Raw genomic sequence first — 17,666 nt, forward strand, 5'->3', positions numbered from 1 at the left:
GGTTTTGGGGTCAGGATAATGGTGGCTTCATGGAATGATTTTGGGAGTGTTCCCTCCTCTTCAGTCTTTTGGAAGAGTTTGAGAAGGATCAGTATAATTTCTTCTTTGTATGTTTGGAAGAATTCCTTAGTGAAGCCATCTGGTCCTGGACTTTTGTTGGCAGGGAGTTTTATTATTATTATTATTATTACAGATTCTATTTCACTTCTAGTAATCAGTCTGTTCAGATCATCTGTTCTTCCTGATTTGGTTTTGGTGGGCTGTCTGTTTTTTGGAAACTTGTCCATTTATTCCAGGTTGTCCAATTTATTGGTATATAATTGTTCACAGTACTCTTTTACAATATTTCACAGTATCAGTTGTTTTTCTTCTCTTATTTTCTTATTTGTTTATTTTGGTCTTCTCTCTTTTCTTCTTGGTAAGGCTGGCCAGAAGTTTGATTTGGTTTATGGTTTCAAAGAAGTAGGTTTAGGTTTTATTGATTTTTTTCTACTTTTTAATCTCTATTTTATTTATTTCCTCTCTGATCTTTATTATTTCCTTCATTCTGCTAACTTAGGTTTTGTTTGTTCTTCTTTTTCTAATTCTTCTAGGTGCTAGGTTAGGTTGTTCATGTCAGATTTTTCTTGTTTTTGAGGAAGGCCTGTATTGCTATGAACTTTCCTCTAAGAACTGCTTTTGCTGCATCCCATAGATTTTGTATGGTTGTGTTTTCATTGTCATTTGTCTCAAGGTATTTTTTTAATTTCCTCTTTGCTTTCATTGTTGACCCATTGGTTTTTTTAGCACCATGTTGTTTAGTCTCCATGTAATCGTTTTCTCATTTCTCTTTCTGTGGTTGGTTTGTAGTTTCATCCCATTGTGGTCAGAAAAGATGCTTGAAATAATTTCTATCCTAATAAATTTGTTGAGGATTGTTTTGTGTCCTAGTATGTGGTCAATCATAGAGAATGTTCCATATGCACTTGAAAAGAATGTGTATTCTGGGCTTTTTTTGGATGTAATTTTCTGAAAATCTCAATTAAGTCTAAGTGTTCTATTGTGTCATTTAGGATCTCTGTTGCCTTATTGATTTTTCTGTGTGGAGGATCTGTCCATTGATGTCAGCGGGGTGTTAATGTCTCTTATTGTATTCCCATCATTATCTTTTCTTTTTCTTTTCCTTTTATTTATTTATTTTTATACAGCAGGTTCTTATTAGTTATCTATTTTATACACATTAGTGTATATATGTCAGTCCCAATCTCCCAATTCATCCCACCACCATCAGTGCACCCCACCACTTTCCCACCTTGGTGTCCATACGTTTATTCTCTACATCTGTATGTTTATTCTCTACATCTGTGTCTCTATTTCTGCCTTGCAAACCTGTTCATCTGTACCATTTTTCTGGATTCCACACATATCCATTAATATACGATATTTGTTTTTCTCTTTCTGACTTACTTCACTCTGTATGACAGTCTCTAGGTCTATCCACGTCTCTACAAATGACCTAATTTTGTTCCTTTTTATGGCCGAGTAATACTCCATTGTATATATGTACCACATCTTCTTTATCCATTCATCTGTCAATGGACATTTAGGTTGCTTCCATGACCTGGCTATTGTAAATAGTGCTGCAGTGAATATTGGGGTGCATGTGTCTTTTTGAATTATGGTTTTCTCTGAGTATATACCCAGTAGTGGGATTGCTGGGTCACACGGTAATTCTGTTTTTAGTTTTTTAAGAAACCTCCATACCATTTTCCATAGTGGCTGTATCAATTTACATTCCCACCAACAGTGCAAGAGGGTTCCCTTTTCTCCACACCCTCTCCAGCATTTATTGTTTGTAGATTTGCCGATGATGCCCATTCTAATGGGAGTGAGGTGATACCTCATTGTAGTTTTGATTTGCATTTCTCTAATAATTAGTGATATTGAGCAGCCTTTCATGTGTTTTTTGGCCATCTGTATGTCTTCTTTGGAGAAATGTCTATTTAGGTCTTCCATCCATTTTTTTTTTATTTTTTTATTTATTTTTTTTTGCGGTACGCGAGCCTCTCACTGCTGTGGCCTCTCCCGTTGCGGAGCACAGGCTCCGGACGCGCAAGCTCAGCGGCCACGGCTCACGGGCCCAGCCGCTCCGCGGCATGTGGGATCCTCCCGGACCGGGGCACGAACCCGCATCCCCTGCATCGGCAGGCGGACTCTCAATCACTGCGCCACCAGGGAAGCCCCTTCCATCCATTTTTTGATTGATTGCATTGTTTGTTTTTTTGATATTGAGCTGCACAAGTTGTTTTTATATTTTGGAGATTAATCCCTTGTCCGTTTCTTCATTTGCAAATATTTTGTCCCATTCTGAAGGTTGTCTTTTAGTTTTGTTTATGGTTTCCTTTGCTGTGCAAAACTTTTAAGTTTCATTAGGTCACATTTGTTTCTTTTTGTTTTTATTTTCATTACTCTAGGAGGTGGGTCAAAAAAGATCTTGCTGTGATTTATGTCAAAGAGTGTTCTTCCTATGTTTTCCTCTAAGAGTTTTATAATGTCTGGTATTACATTTAGGTCTTTAATCTATCTTGAGTTTATTTTTGTGTATGGTGTGAGGGAGTGTTCTAATTTCATTCTTTTACATGTAGCTGTCCAGTTTTCCTAGCATCACTTATTGAAGTAACTACCTTTTATCCATTGTATAGGCTTGCCTCCTTTGTTGTTGATTAATTGACCACAGGTGCATAGGTTTATATGTGGGATTTCTACCCTGTTCCATTGATCTATAAGTCTGTTTTTGTGCCAGTACCATACTGCTTTGATTACTGTAGCTTTGTATTATAGCCTCAAGATGGGGAGCCCGATTTCTCCAGCTTTGTTTTTCTTTCTCAAGATTGCTTTGGCTTTTGGGATCTTTTGTGTTTCCATACAAATTACAAAAATTTTTGTTCTAATTCTGTGAAAAATGGCATTGGTAATTTGATAGCAATTGCATTAAATCTGCAGATTGCTTTGGGTAGTATAGTAATTTAGACAATATTGATTCTTCCAGTCCAAGAACATGGAATATCTTTTGATCTGTTTGTGTCATCTTTGATTTCTTTCATCAGAGTCATAGATTTCAGAGTACAGGTCTTTTGCCTCCTTAGGTAGGTTTATACCTAGGTATTTTATTCTTTTTGATGTGATGGTAGATGGGATTGCTTCCTTAATTTCTCTTTCTGATCTTTTGTTGTGAGTGTATAGAAATGCAAGAGATTTCTGTGTGTTAATTTTATATCCTGAAGATTTACCAAATTCATTGATGAGCTCTAGGAGTTTTCTGGCAGCATCTTTAGGATTTTCTATGTGTAGAATTGTGTCGTCTGCAAACAGTGACAGTTTTACTTCTTCTTTTCCAATTTGGATTCCTTTTATTGCTTTTTCTTCTCTGATTGCCATGGCAAGGACTTCCAAAACTATGTTGAATAACAGTGGCGAGAGTGGACATCCTTGTCTTGTTCCTGATCTTAGAGGAAATGCTTTCAGGTTTTCACCATTGAGAAAGATGTTTGCTGTGGGTTTGTCATATATGGCCTTTATGATGTTGAGGTAGGTTCCCTCTATGCCCACTTTCTGGAGAGTTTTTATCATAAATGGGTGTTGAATTTTGTCAAAAGCTTTTTCTGCATCTATTGAGATGATCATATAGTTTATATTCTTCAATTTGTTAATATGGTGTATCACATTGTTTGATTTGCGTATACTAAGGAATCCTTGCATCCCTGGGATAAACCCTACTTGATTGTGGTGTATGATCCTTTTAATGTATTGTTGGATTCTGTTTGATAGTATTTTGTTGAAGATTTTTGCATCTATATTCATCAGTGATATTGGTCTGTAACTTTCTTTTGTTGTAGTATCTATGTCTGGTTTCAGTATCAGGGTGATGGTGACCTCCTAGAATGAGTTTGGGAGTGTTCCTTCCTCTGAAATTTTTTGTAAGAGTTTGAGAAGGATGGTGTTAGCTCTTCTCTAAATGTTTGATAGAATTCACCTGTGAAGCCATCTGATCATGGACTTTAGTTTGTTGGAAGATTTTTTTTTTTTAAAGAAGATGTTGGGGGTAGTTTTTATTAATTAATTTATTTATTTTTGCTGTGTTGCGTCTTCGTTTCTGTGTGAGGGCTTTTTCTAGTTGTGGCAAGCGGGGGCCACTCTTCATTGCGGTGCGCGGGCCTCTCACTATCGCGGCCTCTCTTGTTGCGGAGCACAGGCTCCAGATGCGCAGGCTCAGTAGTCGTGGCTCATGGGCCTAGTAGCTCCGCGGCATGTGGGATCCTCCCAGACCAGGGCTCGAACCTGTGTCCCCTGCATTAGCAGGCAGACTCTCAACCACTGCGCCACCAGGAAAGCCCCTGTTGGAAGATTTTTAATCACAGTTTCAATTTCATTACGTGTGATTGGTTGTTTCATATTTTCTTTTTTTTTTAATTAAATTTATTTATTTATTTATTTATTTTTGGCTGTGTTGGGTCTTCGTTTCTGTGCAAGGGCTTCCTCTAGTTGCGGCGAGTTGGAGCCACTCTTCATTGCGGTGCGCTGGCCTATTCACTGTCGTGGCCTCTCTTGTTGTGGAACACAGGCTCCAAATGCGCAGGCTCAGTAGTTGTGGCTCACGGGCCCAGTTGCTCCATGGCATGTGGGATCTTCCCGGACCGGGGCATGAACCCGCATCCCCTGCATCAGCAGGAGGACTCTCAACCGCTGCGCCACCAGGGAAGCCCCTTGCTGTTATTTTCTCATAGGGTGGTATAGGAAACACCAGAACACATGACAGGCCTCAGGATCCCCTTACTGAAAGCTCCTTCAGAGGCAGACCCCATATGTCCTCTGACCTCGAGAATCAACTGAACTGCATTTCTCCCCACTCCTGACCTGGCATAAAAGAGACAGAATTGGAGTAAGGAGAGGAGATGATGACAAAGTAAGGGTCAACCGAGGGGTCAAGGGAGGTTGCTGATTGGGGTGGAGGGCTGATTAGAGTGGAATCTAGAGGGATGCTCATGAGGACCTGAGCTCCCACAGATGGACCAGACATCTCCTCCTGGAAGGTCAGAGCAGGTCAAGGATCACCTGCACACTCTGATGACAGATGGTGATAAGTTTGGGGCGGGCTCTATGGCTCCAACTGGTGCAGTAGTTTCCTTACCTCCAAATTCTTCCTTGCCTTCTTCAAAACATTGTGTGTCCTGGTCACTGAAACAAGAAAGCAGCCCCCAAGGCAGAAATGACCAGTGAGCCCACGCTTGCGTTGGGTTTGTGTTCTAAAGCTTGTCTTTCTGGACACTCAGCTTGGGGTCTCCTGCTGCCCCCTACCCCGTGTCCCCTCCTCTGCCTCCACGATTACTGATGGCACAGGAGGTTTAGAGATGTCACATCAGTCTCCCCTGTCCCCTAACCTCTCTGGTCTCTGTCCATTCACAGCACAGGTAGCGGACCTGGAAGGACCCCTATTTCCTGTCCCATTCCCTGGCTGGGGGCACCCACACTGGCTGAAGATAAACTGTTCCATGCTGTCCTTCTGCTGGTTGGCGGTCTTCAGATGCTCAGCTGTGCTCTGAAGGAGACTCTCCTGTTTGGATAGTTTGGTTCTCAGTTCCAGAAGCTCCTTTTTCATGGACTCTCCCTGGGAAGAAAAACAGGCTCTCTGTCAATGGTCAGAAGGCCTAAAGCACCCTGTGTTTGGTGGCTCTTTACAACTCCCAATAGGATTCTACAATCTTCTCAAGTATTTTTGGAGCAGATTTCCCTCATTAAAGCCTCTCAATCCCTCCAGCAGGTGATGGCTCAGGATGGGCCATGAGGTGGGAACACTGAGGACCTGGAAGCCCCCGTGCAGATTGGCATAGGCTACACTCCTGTTGCTGCAGAGAACCTGACTCCAGGCCACACTGAAACTCCCAGCTGTGAACAAGAGCTCAGATTTCGTGCTGACATAGTTATATCACTTGGGCATCACATGTAAGACTTGGTCGTTAGGAATATTACACCTGGATATCACGCCTGGGGAGGCAGGGCTGGCGTGAGGTAGTCTGCTAGTTGGTAAATATTTGAATATTTGTGCCAATCTCAAGATGACAAAACAGCCCTTTCTTTTTTTTCTTCCCCGCCGCACCACACGGCTTACAAGGCCTTAGTTCCTCCACCCAGGGACTCAACCCGGGCCATGGCAGTGAAAGCACCTAGTCCTAACCACTGGACTGCCAGGGAATTCCCCAAACACCCCTCCTTTGGAATTAGCATAATTGGGTCCCCTAAAGTGTCAGCGATATTATTTGGGGGTTAGAACCCCTGGGAGGGATCCTGAAACCTGCCTATCCAAGGTCACCAACCAGAAAGCAGTCCGAGATCTGAGAGCACCTGGGGGAGCCTGACTCTCCCCAGGCCTGACCCTGAGACGCAGATGTAAGTGGTTTTCTGGGATTCCAGGGGGTGGCTACAAGAGGCTGGGTGACTCCTGGTGACATTCTGTGATCCTGCCTGACTATATGGACCTGGAGATGGGGGTGGGCTAGGAAGGGAAAGGAGATGTTGATGTTTTAACATGGTCCTGAACTTCAGCACAGCCAAACTTCAGAAAGTTAAAGAAACGGAACATTTAGGGGTTACCAGGGCTCTTTGATTACTTATCCTGGGGGTCAGGGCTTGGGGGAGAGGGGATGGAGTCAGAGCTGCACTGAAAGCAGCCACCGTGGAGGAGAGGTCTGCCTCCATCCTGACAAAAGAACCAAGGCAAAAGGAAGGCCAGCTTATGCTACCAGGGGAGGAAAAGGGAGTATCTGCTCACCACATGCACATGCTCTGGGGAATGGGAACCTCTATCTGTTCAATGCCGTTGATCCTCTGATTTAATATGGCCCACGTTGGTTTTAGGGAAAACACTCTGCTTCCTGACACTCACTGTTTTCTAAATCCTCACATACTTTCTGTGAAGTAAGCCATTCTTGAATTTTGCCAAGGATCCACATCAAAATTTCTTGGCTACAGTTTTTAGTATATATATTGTTTTCATCATATTGCAAATAGAGCTATCTGTTCTTTCCTGGTCTTGCAGCATCCCTCTGATCTTCATGGTTTCTCAAAGACTATTGACAGGGATTCTGAGACTAAGGCTCCGGTGCTGTCAGTCGTCTGGGGTGGAATCTCCTGGGCCTGGCAGATGAGCTCATTAAAATCTTACTATCTTCTCACCTGTGAGGTCTATCTGGTTTTTTCCAGGCATGCAATGGTAATTTAGAAGTTCTGCCTCCTCTCTTATCTATGACTTTTGTTATCTTCCTATGCAGTGACCTTTCTTCTCACATCTCTTGCTCTGAGGAGGCTAATTTAGAAATAACTCTTGATGTCTCTTTCCTTTTCCACAAGCATTCTTTCATTCTGGGCTTAATCCTTTGGACAATACTCTTAGTCTTTTATGACTATTCAATAAATATTTATAAGTAAAAATAATTTTTTAATTATGACATATTGATCTAATTAAATCAATCAACACTTAGGTCGGACTTAGGTCGGCTCCCCAATCCCCCCTCAGCCCACAGAGGAAACGATGCCCACCTGTGGATGCCCACTGAATAGTGTTGGGAAAGCTCTGGAGGATGTTTTGCTGGCACCTCCAGACACAACTGTATGGTCAGACCATTCAAGATGGCTGTTCTCTTGCTCTCTGTCCATTCTTTGCTGACCAGCCCCTCCTTCACCTACATGGCTATCCAATCTGCTTAATTATAGGGCTTAATCAGTAACCACCTACATGCTTGCCCCTCCTTCACCTACATGACTATCCAATTTGCTTAATTATAGGGCTTAAGCAGTAACCACCTACATGCTTGCCCCCGCCCCCAGGCTCTGGTTTCCCTGGTGAGCCAACCTGACTTCCATTCTCCCTATAAATTGTCGCCTCCCTCACCCCGAGTAGTGAAGATTGCTGCCTTGTTCTGCCTGCTGTTTGCTGAACACTGTGGAGCGTCGCTCCAGGACCTTTGTTTAGGACTGTAAGATTCTGTATCCGTTGAATGTTGTTGTTTCTGTCACTGTCTATGGGCTGTTTCTTTGGTGTTGCAGCTGGGGAATTACAAGGCTTGCAGACCTGCACGGTGCAGCCCAACAATAATCGTGAGAATTAGTAACCAAAGAGGAGCCCTGAGTGTATGAGTAGGAGGTGGTGAGGAGATATGGGGAGAGCAGATCAGCATGGGAGGGACACACAGAGCTGCAGCAATGTCTGGAGAAACCTGAGAGAGTGTATAGGCCTCATGTTCCTTCCTTTCCTAGGTCGAAACTAGCTGTGAGTTGTGGGCAGGTAGAACAGGCACTAACTGGAATCTAGTTTGATAACTAATGACAGTATCTGCAGGGGCGTTGCACAGAGGTGGTGGATTTCCTAGAGCCCTTGTCCTCGGAGCCTAGGAGTCTGAGGGCCCGTGGTTGGGAACTGCCAGAAAGTAGCCCTTTCTAGAGTGAGAATAGCTATGGGAGTTTGGGGTTGCTGGGTCTGGGTAGCTCTGTTCTCTCCACCTTGTCTCTTTGCTTCTCCAGTTGGTGATTGGTGTGGCCAGGAAAGAAAGGGGCCTGGGAGTGACCACCCACCCCTGGAAACATGACTGAGCTGAGCCTGAAGCCTCTGGTTTTCTTCCCTAAGGACTCTGTTCTCATTGCAGAGCTGAGGTGTGGACTCCAGGCCCGGACTGTAGAAGTTAGAGGTGGGTCCTGTCCCAGGAAGTGCAAGCAGGTAAGTTACACATTTGGGTAACAGACACTCTCTGTGTTGCTCATTCTGTATCTCCAAAGATACTATCCCAACCCAGCAGAAAACCCAGAGAACTCGCATCCTGGGCCTAAAGCCTGATGGGCTGAATGCCTGGCTTTCCTGTGGCTCCTCTGAGTGGGTTCTTTGCGTGCATTATCACGTGCCCTGGCTGTAGCTGTTCAGGAGGCCCTTTCCCCTAAATAGCTGCTGCTGCGGTGTGGGCAGGACAAGGGCGTGTGGAAGGGACGGCCTCCAAGTGTCAGCAGCCTGGGGGAGAGGGTGGGGAGGAAGGCCACCTCGGTAAGTGGCTGGAGGAGGCCCTGCAGACCTGGCTGTACCACTTGCCAATCACAGGACCAGGGCACAGAAGTCAGCAGGCAGATATGAGCAGATTAGGATGGAAGAGAAGTCAGAGGATTCTGGGGACCAGACCTGGTTAGATCTGCCGTGAGGAAAGTTACTCTCTGAGCTCAGGTAAGCTGCAACGGGAACATAGTACTTGCCCCCTGCCTTGCTGATGTAAGGAGCAAATACAGAAAAGCAGACCTCGGTGCTTTGAAATCTGCGAAGCTCTGCCTAGGGGTTGACCTTCAGCAGCTCCCTAATTACAACCAGAAACAGGAAGCCCTGGGCCTCTCCTACCGCTTCCGCGGGCAGTGGAGCTGAGCCTGTGTTCCAGCTGCTCCCGCAGGCGGTCGTTAATGCAGATGGACTCCTCCAGGCGCTGGCGCAGGTTCCGGATTTCACCAAGGTGCTCCTCTAGCAGGTCAGTCCCTGCGGTCACCCAGCAGGACAAGAGGAGATGGGAGATGGAGAATCCTGGTCACTAGTGGGGCCCATATGGGGGGTGTGGGGTTTGGCCAGTGGCCTCTCAGCAAGATCCCTAAACATCACCGGTCTCTCATGGGCATCCAGGAGCTCAGGTGACTTTGCTTAAAGAGTAAATTGGCTTCAAACACAGGACAGCTGGTGCTAACCAAGACCCATGGGCCTCCTCCAATACAGGGGTACGTGTAAGGGAGTTGTAATTGTACATGTACAGTTACCACGGTAACTGGTAAGTGTAAGGGGTTTCACATGATTTAGAAAAATAATTGACCTGCTTGGCTTTGTGCTTTACCTGTGGGTTTGGAGTTAAGCTGGTACATGGAGGAGCCTGAAGATAGGTCCCCAGATATGCTCCCTTTCTGAGGCCTCATCATGTCCCACTGGCCTCTGCTGCCCAAGTACCCAGGCTCGAGGATTCTGCCCACCATAGGGTGCCCCTCAGAGGAGAGAGGGGCTGGGCAGGGTTGAGGTAGTGGGAAGAGCTGGCTTCTAAATGGTTGGTTGGCAATGTGGCTGGGAAAGCAGGATGAACATTGCTGTCACCTGGGCAGAAAGAAAAACGAATGAGAAGCAGTATCAGAACGGAAGGATCGGCAAGGAAGCATGTGATTGCTAAGAACAGACACTAAAGGGGACACGTGGGCTATCAGAGGTCCCAGTCTGCTGTGAAATACCAATTAGATGAGGATTCCCATCCTAGGGGCTATAACTTTTCACCCCTTGTATTTGCTAGCATGAGACACCAAGAGGTAGGGGATGAATAACGTATCAGAAAGTCACCAGTGTACACAAAAGGGAAGTCCAGTGGCCTCATCCTGGCTCCTGTGATAATTCCTCAAGATAGAATCCAGGGAAGTTCCAGAAGTAGAACTCACTGGGAAAATCAGAGGTTAAGAGTGATGGGCCATAGCATTGAGCACACCTGTGAACGGGAATATTTGTGTCCCTATGAGTACTTGCTGTACCCAGAAGCTAAACTTCCAGTTCTTCGGTTTTCCTTTGGGGTTGTCAGAAGAGAAAGGGGGTATAAATCCAGCTAGGTGTGGTGGCCCCAGTTACTCCAGAGTGAGGAACTTCTTTGCTGAGGCTGGGGGAGGTTCTAGGTAAGGCAAGAGGTGATTTCATTCTTACCCAACATGATTCCAGGAACTGAAATATGTCATCACTCATGTCTAAAGAGTCATAAACACTCTTCCATGAGGGAGGGAGGACCTTTCATTTCAGAGGCTGATGCTTTCATAGATCCTATGAAATCATGGGCCTTCCCATTATCTCTGCTTCTATGTAAAAAGAAGCCCAACTTGGTGGAGAGAGGGAAAGAGGTGAACAGGGCCATAGTTTAGGATATTCACATTCAGAAGACTACCTTCTTCCAGGGATTATCAATATGGGCAGTAGGTAGCTCCACCTAAGAAATAGGAGTGAGGAGTGAAGTCATGGATTAAGTGTTCAGTGGCTTTTATGGCCAAATATGTTGCTAAGGTTTCTTCCAAAATAATGTATTCTTATGCATTTGCTCATTTGCAACTCCAAAGGCCCAAAGCCATATTTCCCTGTTGCCTTGTGGTCCTTGTCATCATCTTCAGTCAATTTAACCTGTAAATTGAAGGTCTCTATATCATTACATAATCTTAGAGACAGAAATATATGTACAGCTTGTTTACCTGAAAAGACTGCTGATTCTCTGTGGACCAGTGGAGTTGAGCAGCACTCTTTTGTTCTCAATAAGTCATCTCAGATTTTTTTTCTAGACAATGATGATTTTTCTATTCATGGTAACATTTTTATAAAGAACATATACTACCTTAGTTGAGTCCTATTGAGAAAATGGTTCCCATTGTACAAGTAGTACAAAATAAATCATCACTCTCAACTAGCTTTTCCTCACTGAGCAAGTTCTGGCCAACACTTCAGAGGTTTTTAATAAGCTTGGTAATAATTGCTTAATATATGGTATTAAGGTTATTTTTAATAAACTTCAAATAGATCAGTGCAATGTGACTTTGGGCAAGTCACTTAACTTTTTAGGTTTCAATTATCTCAGTTTAGGAAGAATTTGGTTAACTTTTTTTTTCTGCTACAGATACACTTTTGAGTTTCCCCACACAGCAGTGTAATCCCTCAGTTTACATGGGAGTTGTGATGGAGGTGGGACCCCAACTTTGAAAAGCAATCTGCTCACTCCTTCCTTCACTTAGTCATGAATGCTTAGTGGAACACTTGGAAATTGTGGATATTGTCACCCTTGTGAAACCACCAGCCTAGCCAATCCCAGCAGAGTTATAGTGCACACATATCAGGTGAACTTCCCACATTTCAGGCTCACAAACCATGGGATGATGTAAGTTAGAAGATGACTCTCTGTCTTGCCCCCATCTCTCTTCCTGACCCCAGCTGCTGTGCCTCTAAACATTATTGTAACTGTGTGGAATATATCCTTTCCACCCCTGATCATGGCTTATATTTCCCCATGTACATCTGAAACACAACCATAGGTTCCTGGCATGTGCCAATCCAGGTAGATCCAGCACCTGTTGCATAGAAACTGCCCTTGCATCTTCTCCTGTTGAATATACTGGTTGTCCAAAGGCAGATAAAAGTAACATCAGATTTACTACATGTATTCAAGGAGACATGTGAAATTTTTAAATGCCTTTGACAAGTAGGAAAGAGATACTGTGGAGCTGTAATGAAATTCATAAGTTACATATAGAGTTTAATTCTCATAGAAACTTAAAAAAAAAACTACAGTCAACAGAAGAGGAAGTAGGGGGATAGGCAGGCCAAAACTGACTTCAAGTTATATAAAACCCAATATGTTGCCATGGAGGGAATTTGAATCAACATTATAATGGGATATATCAAGAATAATTAAGTTGGGAGAAATATACCTTTGCTAAATTAACTAGTCATAAGCTTAAGTGAAGTAGAGTATTATTCTCAAATTGTCTCCACGCTCAGAAGTATATGAAAGATTGGCACAGACTAAAAGAAGAATGTGTAAAATTTTACATTTTTCTTTGAGAAAAAACACCAAGGACAATTCAAATAGGAACAGACTGATGAATGACCTGAATATAGCCCTCAATAAATGAAAGCTACTGGGAAATATTGCTGCCTTGTTGGTTTTCTCTGTACACACAAGACTGAACAAGGAGAAATTCTCAGATTTTAGAGTGTTTGAAAGGGTCAGAAATTGCAGGAAGCCAGAAATTGCAAGGGACTGTAGGGAAGGATGGTCTCCTTCATTGGAGGCCTTCAGAGAGGAGATAAAGAGCCTTTACTCTGACTTATTGAGCCCTGTTCTCTGTGGCCAGCATTCTAAGGTGATGTGGGGTCTGATAAAGCTTCCTGACTTACAGGGTGTATCTCAGGGTGCTGCATTTAAACCAGAAGAATCACAGCCTTCTCATTTCCAGCATAATTCAAAAACACCTTTGTTTTCATTAGAGTTATTCACTGTTGCTTGTTTCTCTTCTCACACACTTTTGGATCCTTCACTTCTACCTCATGGCTGTACCTCTCTTTGTCCTCCCACCCACAAATGGCTCCAGATCTCACATGGCTGAGGAAGCAGTTATCTGTATACCATTCCCTAGGGCTGACTCTTCACTTAGGAGCTGCTTGTGCTGCCATATTCAGATACGACCTCTTTGTCACCTGACGTCTTTATATATATATTTTAAATTTTAGTATATTTTTTTTATAATATTGTGTTTCAGGTGTACAGCAAAGTTATTCAGTTATACATATATATTTTTACAGATTATTTTCCATTATAGGTTATTACAAGTTATTGAATATAGTTCCCTGTGCTATACAGTAAAACCTTGTTTATTTTATATATAGTAGTGTACATCTGTTAATCCCAAGCTCCTAATTTATCCCTTTGGTAAATTTCTCTCTTATTTTCCCTTTGGTAACCATAAGTTTGTTCCTATGTGAGTCTATTTCTGTTTTGTGAATAAATTCATTTGCATTATTTTTTTAGATTCCACATATAAGTGATATCATATAATTGTCTTTCTCTGACTTCACTTAGTATGATAATCTCTAGGTTTATCTGTTGCTGCAAATGGCAATATTTCATTCTTTTTTATGACTGACTAATTTCCATTGTGTGTATATTATATGTACCACATCTTCTTTATCCATTCATCTGTCGATGGACACTTAGGTTGCTTCCGTGTCTTGTCTGTTGTAAATAGTGCTTCCATGAACATTGGGATGCAGGTATCTTTTCAAATAGGGTTTTTGTCATTTCTCAACATACACCAAGGAGTGGAGTTGCTGGATCATATGGTAAATCTATTTTACTTTTTTAAGGAACCCATATTGTTTTCCATAGTGGCTGCACCAATTTTCATTCCCACCAACAGTGTAGGGGTCCCTTTTCTTCACACCCTCTCCAGCATTTAATATTTGTAGACTTTTTGGTGATGGCCATTCTGACCAGTGTGAGGTGATACCTCATTGTAGTTTTGATTTGCATTTCTCTAATAATTAGCAGTGTTGAACATCTTTTCATGTGCGTTTTGGCTATCTGTATGTCTTCTTTGGAGAAAGGTCTATTTAGATCTTCTGCCCATTTTTCCATTGGGTTGTTTGTTCTTTTTGATATTGAGATGCATGACCTGTTTGTATATTTCGGAGATTAATCCCTTGTTGGTCGCATTGTTTGCAAATATTTTCTCCCAGTCCGTAGGTTGTCTTTTCATTTTGTTTATGATTTCCTTTGCTGTGCAAAAGCTTTTAAATTTCATTAGGACCCATTTTTTAATTTTTGACTTTACTTTCACTACTCTAGGAGGTGGATCCAAAAAGATATTGCTCCAATTTATGTCAAAGAGTGTTCTTCCTATGTTTTCCTCTAAGAATTTTATAGTATCTGGCCTTACATTTAGATCTTTAATCCATTTAGGGTTTATTCTTGTGAATGGTGTTAGAGAGTGTTCTAATATCATCCTTCTACATGTAGCTGTCCAGTTTTCCTAGCACCACTTAATGAAGAGACTGTCTTTTCTCCATTGTATATTCTTGCCTCCTTTGTCATAGATTAGTTGACCATAGGTGCTTGGGTTTATCTCTGGACTTTCTATCTTGTTCCATTGATGTATATTTCTGTTTTTGTGCCAGTACCAAACTGTTTTGATTACTGTAGCTTAGTACAGTAATATTAATCAATAATATTACTGATTATTATAATCTCAAGATGAGGAGCCTGATTCCTCCAGCTTCATTTTTCTTTCTCAAGATTGCTTTGGTTATTTGGGGTCTTTTGTGTTTCCATACAAATTACAAAAATTTTTGTTCTAATTCTGTGAAAAATGGCATTGGTAATTTGATAGCAATTGCACTGAATCTACAGATTGCTTTGGGTAGTATAGTAATTTTGACAATATTGATTCTTCCAGTCCAAGAACATGGTATATCTTTTGATCTGTTTGTGTCATCTTAGATTTCTTTCATCACTGTTACAGATTTCAGAATACAGGTCTTTTGCCTCCTTAGGTAAGTTTATTCCTAGGTGTTTTATTCTTGTTGATGTGATGGTAAATGGAAATTTTTCTTTGTGATCTTTCATTGTTAGTGTATAGAAATGCAAGAGATTCCTGTGTATTAATTTTGTATCCTGAAACTTTACCGAATTCATTGATGAGCTCTAGTAGTTTTCTGGTAGCATCTTTAGGATTTTCTATGTATGGTATCATGTTGTCTGCAAACAATGATACTTTTACTTCTTTTCCAATTTGGATTCCTTTTATTTCTTCTTCTTCTCTGATTGCTGTCACTAGGACTTCCAAAACTATGTTGAATAATAGTGGTGAGAGTGGACATCCTTGTCTTGTTCCTGATCTAAGAGGAAATGATTTGGTTTTCACCATTAAGAATGAATATAGCTCTGGGTTTTTCATATATGCCCTTTGTTATGTTGAGGTAGGTTCCCTCTATGCCCACTTTCTGGAGAGTTTAGTATAAATGGGTATTGAATTTTGTCAAAAGCTTTTTCTGCATCTATTGAGATGATCATATTGTTTTTATTCTTCAGTTTGTTAATGTGGTGTGTCACATTGATTGATTTGCATATATTGAAGAATCCTTGCATCCTTAGGATAAATCCCACTTGATCATGGTGTTTGATCCTTTAAATGTGTTGTTGGATTTGGCTTGCTAGTATTTTGTTGAGTGTTTTTGCATCTATATTCACCAGTGATGTTGGCCTGTAATTATCTTTTTTGTGGTATTCTGTCTTGTTTTGGTATCAGGGTGATGGTGGCCTCATAGTTGAGCTTGGGCGAATTCCTTCCTCTGCAATTTTTTGGGATAGTTTCAGAAGGATAGGTGTTAACACTTCTCTAAATGTTTGACAGAATTCGCCTGTGAAGCCATCTGGTCCTGGACTTTTGTTTGTTGAAAGTTTTTAAGTCAGTTTCCATTTCAGTACTTGTTATTTGTCTGTTCATATTTTCTGTTTCTTCCTGGTTCAGTCTTGGAAGATTGTACCTTTCTAAGAATTTGTTCATTTCTTCTAGGTGTGCATTTTATTGGCATGTAGTTTTTTGTAGAAATCTCTTGTGCTCCTTTGTATTTCTGTGCTGTCAGTTGTTATATCTTTTTCATTTCTAATTTTATTGATTTGAGCCCTCTCCTTTTTTTTTCTTGATAAGTCTAGCTAAAGGTTTATCAATTTTGTTTATCTTTTCAAAAAACCAGATTTTCATTTCATTGATCTTTTCTATTGTTTTGTCTCTATTTCATTTATTTCTGCTTTGATCTTTATGATTTCTTTCTTTCTTCTAACTTTGGATTTTGTTTGTTCTCCTTTCTCTAGTTGCTTTAGGTGTAAGTCTAGGTTGTTTATCTGAGATTTTTCTTGTTTCCTGAGGTAAGATTGTATTGCTATAAACTTCCTTCTTATAACTGCTTTTGCTGCATCCCATAGGTTTTGGATCATTCTGTTTTCATGTCATTTTTCTCTAGGTATTTTTAAATTTACTCTTTAATTTCTTCAGTGATCCATTGGTTGTTTAGTAACATTGTTTAGCCTCCATGCATTTGTTTTTTTACAGTTTTTTTCCTGTAATTTACCTCTAATGTCATAGTGTGTGGTTGAAAAAATATGACTTCAGTTTTCTTAAGTTTACCGAGGCTTGGTTTGTGGCCCAAGATGTATCCTGAAGAATGTTACTTGTGCACTTGAGAAGAAAGTGTGTTCTGCTGCTTTAGTATGGAATGATCTAAAAATATCAATTAATTCCATTTGGTCTGATTTGTCATTTTAGTCTGTGTGTTTCCTTGTTAATCTTCTGTCCGGATGCTCTGTCCACTGGTATAAGTTGGGTGTTAAAATCCCCCACTATTATTGTGTTACTGTCGATTACCCCTTTTATGGCATTAGCATTTGCCTTATGTATTGAGGTGCTCCTACATTGGGTGCATATATAAGAACAATTATTATGTCTTCTTTTTGGACTGAGCCCGTGATTATTATGTAGTGTCCTTCCTTGTCTCTTGTAAGAGTCTTTATTTTTTATTTATTTAAAATTTTTTTCCACTCCCCCAGCTTTATTGAGATATAATTGACATATAATATTGTGTAAGTTTAAGGTATATAATGTGATGATTTGATACATGTACATATTGTGATATTTTTAGTACATAATGTTGATGCATCCTTCACCTCTCATAATCACAATTTTTTGATTGGTCTTATGGTGAGAATATTTAAGATTTACTGAATTAGCAGCTTTCAATATACAATACAGTATTAGTAACTACAGTCACTATGCTATACATTAGATTCCCAGAACTTTTTCATTGTGTAGCTGGAAGTTTAGATTACTTCCATATCTTGGTTATTGTGAATAATGCTGCAATAAACATGAGAGTGCATATATTTCTTTGATACCTTGTTTTCATTTCTTTGGACTACATACCCAGAAGTGGAATTGCTGGGTTATATGGTAGTTCTGTTTTTAATTTTTTGAGGTACCTCCACACTGTTTTCCATAATGGCTGAACCAGTTTACATTCCCACCAACAGTGCACAATTGTTCCCTTTTCTCCAACATTT

General features: G+C 41.2%; 2 protein-coding genes across 2 annotated transcripts in view; both read right to left on the reverse strand.

The window, feature by feature from the left end:
- Nucleotides 1-17,666, reverse strand: part of PDE4DIP (phosphodiesterase 4D interacting protein) — a gene marked incomplete at both ends in the record, with an annotated part of 299,765 nt that overhangs the window by 3,572 nt on the left and 278,527 nt on the right. Inside the window, 2 exons of the mRNA XM_081219772.1 lie at nucleotides 5,168-5,214; nucleotides 5,506-5,644. Coding sequence (XP_081075898.1) covers nucleotides 5,168-5,214; nucleotides 5,506-5,644 — 186 coding nt within the window. The remainder of the gene's footprint in view (nucleotides 1-5,167; nucleotides 5,215-5,505; nucleotides 5,645-17,666) is intronic.
- LOC308612504 (myomegalin-like) lies at nucleotides 5,732-9,991 on the reverse strand (the record flags this gene model as incomplete). The annotated part of the gene is made up of 4 exons (XM_081224978.1): nucleotides 9,885-9,991; nucleotides 9,407-9,538; nucleotides 8,605-8,724; nucleotides 5,732-5,922 (listed from the first exon to the last, which is right to left on the reverse strand). The coding sequence occupies exons 1-4, from the start codon at nucleotides 9,964-9,966 to the stop codon at nucleotides 5,732-5,734; spliced, it is 525 nt and encodes a 174-aa protein (XP_081081104.1). The 5' UTR covers nucleotides 9,967-9,991.

The sequence above is a fragment of the Mesoplodon bidens genome, assembly GCF_964165515.1.
Source record: "Mesoplodon bidens genome assembly, chromosome: 2".
NCBI lineage: Eukaryota > Metazoa > Chordata > Mammalia > Artiodactyla > Ziphiidae > Mesoplodon > Mesoplodon bidens.